This window comes from Aplysia californica, unplaced genomic scaffold (genome assembly GCF_000002075.1).
Source record: "Aplysia californica isolate F4 #8 unplaced genomic scaffold, AplCal3.0 scaffold00352, whole genome shotgun sequence".
In the NCBI taxonomy this organism is placed as follows: domain Eukaryota; kingdom Metazoa; phylum Mollusca; class Gastropoda; order Aplysiida; family Aplysiidae; genus Aplysia; species Aplysia californica.
The window spans coordinates 360,686-369,348 of record NW_004797622.1 but is presented as its reverse complement, the minus strand read 5'-3'; the positions used below and the strand labels follow the sequence as shown (position 1 = coordinate 369,348).

Sequence of the window (8,663 nt, the reverse complement as noted above, 5' to 3'; positions counted from 1 at the left end):
GGGGGTCCTTACAAAGTTGACACCAACCATGAGGCTCTAAAAGGTTGGAGAAAAAAGAAAAGAAAAGAAAAGGAACTAAAATTAGAACATTTAATTATTTATAATTTTGATTGGTCAAAATTGTTGTTAATAAACAATTGGCACCCCCTGGGGCCGTGCTACTGACTGACTGTCTTCGGGCCATTCCGAAAGGGGGGACATTACATTTAACCTGTTCTTATGAACAGTAAAGAAAAGTAAAGTTGTTCCCGCATCCGATCCGGACATTGGGGATTGCCTTGTTAGTGAAACAACTTCCTGGGCCTTCAGCATATATAGTGGTAGGGTGGCCAGTTCCATTCCACGCCGCCTTTACTTCCTCAACTCAAAGTCAGGTACCCATTACTGCTGGGTGGGCAGGAGAGGGCAAAAAAAAATCATCCGAGTCCGAACCAAGGCTCAAACCCGGACTTTCCGCTTCGGAGACGAGCGCACTAACCGCTCCGCCACTGCACCCTTATTCACAGTAGAATTGTAAATTGAAATGGACTGATTCATCAATGTCATGCTCATAACTTTCATAACTGCACTGAACTGCAACAGGGAACTGCTGCTGTTTCATTTTAGGCCAAATTTTAGCTGACGTCATTTGTGAACGGTTCCTAAGAGTAAGAAGATTGAGAGGAATGTGAGTTTAGAGAGTTCTAATTTCTTGTCCAAACTTTCTTCTTTACCTCTCATGTTTTGTAAGAGATGTAGCTAGTCACAGCAATGAAAAAACAATACAGTAAAATACTAGGCGTATAACTACATCTGCTTTCAAACGTAATTTTCAAGCAAATTACTAACAGAGTTAACTCAAAAGAATACTTTTTGACATTTTGGCTGTAACCATTAGGTCAATAGGTTATTCAGGAAAACCGCACAATGGAGATAAACCTTGATAACATGAACTTCTAGTTCATGGGACCAGAGAATTTGTTCGTGTTAAGCAGATTTCGGGTTAAGGAAATTTGCAATGGACAGAATAAAGGGAGGGGGGGGGGGAGATTCCGATCTCAAATCCCTTTGTCAACTTTGTGGCAGCAGTGAAAGACATAAACATAAATATAATGATCAGCTGCACTTGCAATCTGATGTGGCACACATATATATGACTTTTGACTTGAATTTGTCCTGTGATCTGACTTTTTAAAAATCCGTTGAAGTCGAAATGAACTTATAAGTAACTTTTTTAAAACCACAATACAGTCTTTTCACAGCAAGACTGTGAGGGGGAAAAACCAGAAAGAACATAAAACTATTTACATGATGTAATTTAATAAACGGTGGGAAGGAAATCCTGAAAGTGGGAGACACAAAAATGTAGACCTAGATATGGGGAGTAAACCATTATATCAATATCAGTCAGACATGTGTAGTGTAGAGACAACACCCTTGCAGTTTTAAACTTTCAACAGTGGCAGCAAGGGGCCATAGCCTATCTATCATCAGTGTCATTATACCACAACAAATGTTTATGGAACATCATTTTTTTTATAAAGTTTTGAGATTATTAAACTAAAGAAAAAGACAGCACCCATATCTGAGCTAGATCAGATACTTTTCAATCTGATCAAAAAAATATAAGTGAAATAATGAAACAGAAAAAACTAGTCTAGAACGCACATATAATATAGCGAAATGGTGAAACACGAAAATTCTTTTGTTATTATGTGTACAAATTTTGCTATACTAAAACTATATGTGAGGCAGCGTGGTGGAATCAGGCTCTTGTCAATTTTTGGGTTTATTGAGTTATTGGTATCATCTTAAAGCTTGTTCATTTGTCTTGCTTTCAATGAAAAAATAACCCATCCATCTTCAATAGATTGAGATTTTTTGGATTGAAGGAGGTGGGAGTCACCTGATAACAATGGAAACTGTAACTTTATATTTTTGTGCCTTTAATCAACGTTTTCGGTGAAATCCTCAAAGGAATGTGTTTTGTAAATGGACATAAAGGGTGTTGAGCCAAAAAACAAAAATTTGATAAAAATTGCTAAGCAGGGAGAATACTGCTGTTTTCTTCGATTTCATTATTTTGACGAGAGCCTGATTCCACCACGATGCCTCACATATGTACAGTGCAGCCTCTCTATAACCTATACCATAACGACCTTCGTCGATATAAAGACATCCTCTGAATGGCGACATGGTGTCCAAGTCCCGATTTTTTCCTTATACCAATAAATTAGTAATTTTTGTTTGCCTATCTTATAACGACAACTCTCTATTACGACATTTGGGGGGGGGGGGGGGGGAGATGATGTCGTTATAGAGAGATGCACTTACGTTGTATATGTTTAACATTTTTTTAAAATACATCATGTATAAAAGGAAAAATATTTTGACCTTAAACTGAGTCGCGGGTGATTGTGGAATGTCATTGACAATATATCATGTCATAATAAACTGTAGATCTATTTAGCGCTGACACTGACTCAGCCTAGGAGGACCATTTCGCCGAAGAAGTTGACCAGCTCCCCGCCTATATTTCAATTAGATATCTATATAAGTACAAAATGATGATGTAGTATAATTATATTATAATACATTTCATCAGTCATAAACAAAGTTCAGGACAGGCTGTGAAACAACTAGCAGACTTCCAAAACATTTTTTTTACCGGTAATAAAAACATAACATTGACACTCAGCTGCAACCATCCAACAAAAATAACACAACAAAAAAAAAAAGAAAAGGTCTTGGTCTTCACACAGACCTTCCAAACTTATTCATCTCTAAACCATTAGTAAGGTCAAGCATGCGGCCATAAAATTCAAGGTGTACAACATGACAATTTTAAGGAAAGGAATATGGAAAACCGGATTCTTGTGCTGCCATAAAAGAAACAAACAGCACATAATTCATTAATGTTTGCAGATTTGAAGCTTAAAAAGTGAATTTCAGGATACAAGACTTATTGATGTGTCTAACAGTTACAAAAACCTGCTGTACAAACAGAGTATACAGTAGTTGTGCTCCCATCAAACTGACAAATGTTACATTGATAAAAGCACAAGGTATTAAAACAGTAAACAACACAAGAAAACATTCCAGTTATCTCAAACGCTTTTTGAGAAGAAAAAAAAACCTGTCCTTTTCAAACCAATGATTTGTTCACCTTTGATGAACTCCCAAATTAACCAACAATGGTGACTTTATTGAGATTTATGTTAGCTGTTAACTAATCTTGAGTCATAAACCAGTCTATGCCGGCATGCCATTTATTGACAGTGTTTTGAGCTGACTTGGTACGACCAGTGGCAATAGTTGTTTCCACTGCTTGCTACTATAGATAGATACTATCCTGTCTCGCTAAATGAAGGGAAATTTAATCATAGCAAAAAAACAGAGAAGAAAAAGTATGAAGGTAGTGTTTTCTGGTCTTTTATCTTTTACTTGAACACAAATCAAAATTATAACATCAAATTATACCTTGCAGATTTTTTCCATTCCATCACAAAATCACAAAGTACATTTGTGAGGCAGCGTGGTGGAATCAGGCTCTCGTCAATTTTTGTTCATTTAGAGTTATTGGTATCATCTTAAAGCTTGTTCACTTGTTTTTATCTAGATGGAAAAAAAATCCATTTATCTTGAATACAAGTCGAGATATTAACGAATGAAGGCGATGGGGTCACCTATTTTCAGAGGTAAAATTAGTGAGAAATGGCCGCCAAAGATTAGTTATTTCCCTAGCTTAAGAGTCCGTGGTAACTGAAAATTTACATTTTGTGTGCCTTTAATCTTCGTTTTTCAGAAAATTCCTCACAGAAATGAGTTCTTTAATGGGCATGAAAGGTGTTGAGCCAAAAAACAAAATTTGATAAAAATTAACAAACCTGCGGAAAAATGCAAGTTTCTTCACTTGGATTTTTTTGACAAGAGCCTGATTCCACCGCGCTGCCTCACATTTGTAGTCCAAACCACCTCCCTTTCAGAGCATTTAGGCCCGCAGGACTGACCATCGTTTGAGGCCACAAAAGCAGTCTGTGTAAGTGTAGCTCTAGAAACATTTTAATTCACTGAACTTGATGCACAGGGGTGCATTGTTTAGTTAATCTACACACACTACAAAAAAGAAAATGGAACTGGTACATTAAACATTTTCTATCTTTTAGGCACAAATGAAACGACAACAATTATTGAGCATCTCTACAAAAGTTGATAATACCAGATAAAAGGAAGAATCTTCAATTTCTTCAACAAAGGATTAGACGGAGCCAGTGTATTTATGAACCCGCAACACATGTCGTTTTAGACTGGCTTTCAGACTTGCCTTGTAGGAGCAGAACTGGCACAAAAAAGGCTTAACTACTTCATGAACGACCATGTGTTTTCTCAGATTGCACGGATACTTAGTTGAGTAGTCACATTGGCTGCAAGAGTAGCCCTTCACATTAGAATGGACTTTCATGTGCAAAGTTAGAGTGTTGCGAAACTTGCAGGTATACTCACAAAGATTACAACGAAATGGCTTCTCGCTGGAGTGGTTCTTCATGTGGCGTTTTAAATCGCCACTCTCGTGAAAGCTTAGAGAGCACTTGGGACATTTGTGTGTCCTGGCATTAGAATGTCGCAGTAGGTGGCGCTTTAGCAGAGGCATGGCCCTGCAAGTGAAATCACACGAATCACACATGTAAATGTTCTCACCATTATGAATTTCCAGGTGTTTTTTGTATTCTCCCTTGTCCTTGCAGGAATATGTGCAACGCCGGCAAAAGAGTGTGTCTGCACTGCCGTGCTCAAGCATTGCATGAACACGAAGCTCACACATCTCTGCAAAAGAAGAGTCACATTCTCTACACTTATACCTTGAGTCTCTTTTGGCATGCATGTTTTTTACGTGCCTTGTGAGGCCATACGGATCATTAGAGGAATAGGCGCACATGGTACACTCATATTTCTTCTCCTGACTGTGGGTGCGCATGTGCTTCTTGAGGTAGTGATCCGTCTTGCCCCTGTAGGAGCAAAATGGACATGGATATTCCTTCTTGTCTATATGAGTGAGCATATGCCTCTCAAGGAGATGTTTGTCTGTTGTCCGGAAGCCACACTGGCTGCAAAGAAATGGTCTTGACATAGCTTTATTCCTCATTTTGAACTTTGAATCATTTTCTCCATGCTCTGGGGACTGCAAATGATCTGAATATTCTTTGGAAGAAAGTCCAGAAAATTTACATTTGTGGCAAGTGAAAATATATCCTAGGTTGTGCTTCTCAGTAGCATGCAATTTTAATTTTCTTTTCAAGGGACACTGAAAGTCACACACGGGACACTGATAATATTTAGCTCCATTAGCAGCTCGTCCTTTACTCTTACTATCCAAAGAAGAGACATAGGCATCTGAATGAGATAATTTATGCAGTTCAAGAGTAATATCTAATTTGAATGCTTTGCTGCAAAAAGGACACTTGAAAGGAAAATTTGGATCAAAAGCTGAAGCAGAGGTGTCAAGAACATCTTTCAAGTCTCCAGGTTCAGATTTTAAAGGAGATAGCTGCTTGTCGGCCACTGTGCTTGCATTAGCTTCTGAGCCTAGCTCATGGGATATTGACTCTTCTAGGTCTAATGACTTACTTTTCTCATTTCCTTCACCAGCAGAGTCCCCAACAGAGGAAAATTTATCACTGGGCATATCTTTTTTACTGAGAAAGTCTTTCCCAAACCCTAGTATAGAGATGTGTTTCTTACTCACACTCCCACTGTTCTGTGTTTCTCTCAGTTCACAAGGTACAGATTCTTCCTCTTTGATGCAGTTTGATATTTCTGAGGTCTCAAAAGTCTTTGAGTCTACAATAAGGCCATCTTTATTATCATCAGCCTCATCCCCAATAGGAAGATATTTAGTTGGTCTGATGTTACCTAAAGTAGAGATCCGACGCCCTTTTAAAAGTCCGTCTGGTTCCTCCTCTTCAGGTTCCATATTGACTGGTGTCACTCCAGACATTTTCAAAGCATCCACTTCAACTCCATTAGAGAGAACCTCAACTTGTGATGGTGCCTCACACACGTAACCTCCCTCAACAAAGTTCTGTCCATCCAGTTGCAAGACAATTTCGCCTCCATCCCCTTGCAGCTGCTGATTCACCAGATTCCCATTAACGACAAACTCTTGGCCTACACCTTCCTCGTCAATGAAGAGAATTATGGTTTCTTCTGCCATTTGCACAGTAGACCAGCTTGGGTCTTCACAGACTGTATCTGTGAATAATTCAGAAACATTCAGTATTATAAAATCATAAAATTGAGCAGGAGTTGACCTTACATACAAGACACAAATTCAGCGTGCATCTATCCTTGGTTAGAAATAGCAAACTCAATATCTACAAATCGGAACACTTTTCATTAGGGGAAGAGACAGGGCTTCATGCACAGTCACAGTTACTTGCTGGATAGGGGCAGCGAGTGTAAGTACAATCAAACTAGCCATGAAGGCCACCTCTATAAGATGATCACCTGTACAAACGGCTACTTTCCATTTCCCCCCTTGTGTTTTTTCTATATAATTTAACTGTGTAAAGCGGGCACCTGTCCAATGTGGTCGCGGCCACCATATTTCAACATACAAGCCCTGTCACACCAAACAATCCAACCGATCATGTTGTGTAGGGCCCTTCTGCGGTTGACCAATAAGTAACAAATTTTCAGCTGTTGGTGAGGTAAGCATGTGATCCCTCATAACCCATAAGCCCCACCCAAAACTCATACACAAATCGTTAGTGAGACGAGTCGTCACTGTTTACCCAGTCTGTTACAAAGTAACAATGGACGTCAACATGAACTTGTTGCAGAAGCATCGTTCGTTCTCCGAGTGGTGGCGACCCATGTGTTTATTTTACCATAGCCCTCGCTCCTCCTTGTCTGACACATTTAGTTTTATTGTGACCCTTGCACAAAAGCAGCAACAAAATAAATAAAAAGAAGATAAAAACCTAGCGCAAGCAACAACAACAACAACTATAACGACAACATTAAGGCGACCTCAGAAAGGAAGGGTTTGTTTTCTTCATCTTGATCAGTCCTCCCTAAGACGGCCACCTGTCTTATTCCACCACTTTTCTCCTAGACAATGGGTGGCCGTCTTACACAGGTTCGACTGTAGTACTAAATGTTACAAAAATAAAGATAATTCATTTCTTTTAAACACTGCTATTCACCATAAAAACAAAAATATGCAGAGATCTGGCTTAGAAATGAATATTGTCTTATTAGGATTTGGTTGCACAACTCAGAACAACCAAAGAGTATCCAGGGAACACAGTCAGGCATGTTAATGAGAGTATAAAATCTCTGTAGTAGTAGTACTTTGTGACAAGTCTTCACATTGCTGTAACTTACAGAAAGGAAAAGATGGACATGAGTTAAGCATTTAGTGAAGATCCTCAAGCCAAGACATTCACGTAAGTTGGTAGAGGCCTTTTTATTTCCAAGTACAAAGTCTCTGTAGTAGCCTACTTTCTGAAAAGTCTTCACAATGCTGTAAATTACAGTAAGGAAAAGATGGACATGAGTTTTGCATTTTTAGTTAGTGAAGATCCTCAAGCCAAGACATTCACATTTGGTAGGCCTTTTTATTTTCATGATGGATCTCTACGAAAGGACTCCATTTCTAAGACAACTTTCAGCCTGCTAGTGTAACTGAAAGTGATTGGCCAGCAGTGTGGAAGTTTGCTGTTCACTAGAGGTGGGCGAAGACTCGATTCCGGAACCGATCTCCACGATTTTTCCTTTTTACGTGAACCAACTGTTACCAGTCCATTCAATCATAAAAATCATCTTTAAAAAAAAAAAAAGAAATTGAAAGTTGATACTTCGCAGTGTTCCAAAATCAAGGTTATCCTAAATCCTGAAGACGTTCGCGGAGCCAACCAGATAACCAGCGGAAGAAATCACTTTATTAGAAAGTAAGTAATTGGGTTCGGAGTCGATTCCTACGATTCCTAGCTTTCAATAATCGGGAACCTAGCCGCCCAGCACTACTGTTCACGTCAGGAGAAGTTTGAAAACTTTTTTTTCTCATTTTCACACCACCAGTGTTCTGACTTGGACAAATGTTGAGTGTACACGTGTGTGTGTGTATGTGTGTATGTGTGTGTGTGTGTGTGTGTATGTGTGCCTGCATAAATATATGTGTGTGGGTGTGTGTGTGTGGGGGTTTTTGGGGGGTTTTTTGGTAAGTCTTTTACGGCACTCGGAACTGCATAAATAAAGTTGTATGAGCGCGCTGGACACATTTCATTAAATTTTTTCAATTGGTAGGAAATTTTGAATTTTGCCCAGGTAGCGGGCAAAGCCTACTCTTATCGATTTTAGACCACCAAAGGATCTTTAAAGTGCGTAACTTGCACACGGGCCCTCCGAGATTTTTCGCTCTTGTTCAAGAAGGCTATGTGTAGATCTTTCCTACCAGAAGATCAGGGGTGTTGCTGAAAGACAGCAGTAAGAAGGAGCCAAGGAGTAGCAGTAGAAAGGCTGCAGAAAGAGTCAGGAGCCCAGAGGAGGGGGCAAAGGAGGTGAGGGCTGAGGGGGTGGGGGCAGAAAGAGGAGACAAAAGTAGATGACAGAACATTGCTAGAGCAGGAAAGGAGGTGGAAGGAGACAATTTTAGAGAAGAAAATTTTTCTGTCGCAACCCGG

The 8,663-nt window shown here is 39.4% G+C and overlaps 1 protein-coding gene across 1 annotated transcript in view; it reads right to left on the bottom strand.

Moving 5' to 3' along the window:
* Nucleotides 1-3,874: 3,874 nt before the first annotated feature.
* LOC101858503 (zinc finger protein 431) overlaps nucleotides 3,875-8,663 on the bottom strand; it is an 8,583-nt gene continuing 3,794 nt past the window's right edge. The window contains exon 2 of the mRNA XM_005102965.3: nucleotides 3,875-6,228. Coding sequence (XP_005103022.1) covers nucleotides 4,238-6,190 — 1,953 coding nt within the window. The 5' untranslated portion in view covers nucleotides 6,191-6,228 and the 3' untranslated portion in view covers nucleotides 3,875-4,237. The remainder of the gene's footprint in view (nucleotides 6,229-8,663) is intronic.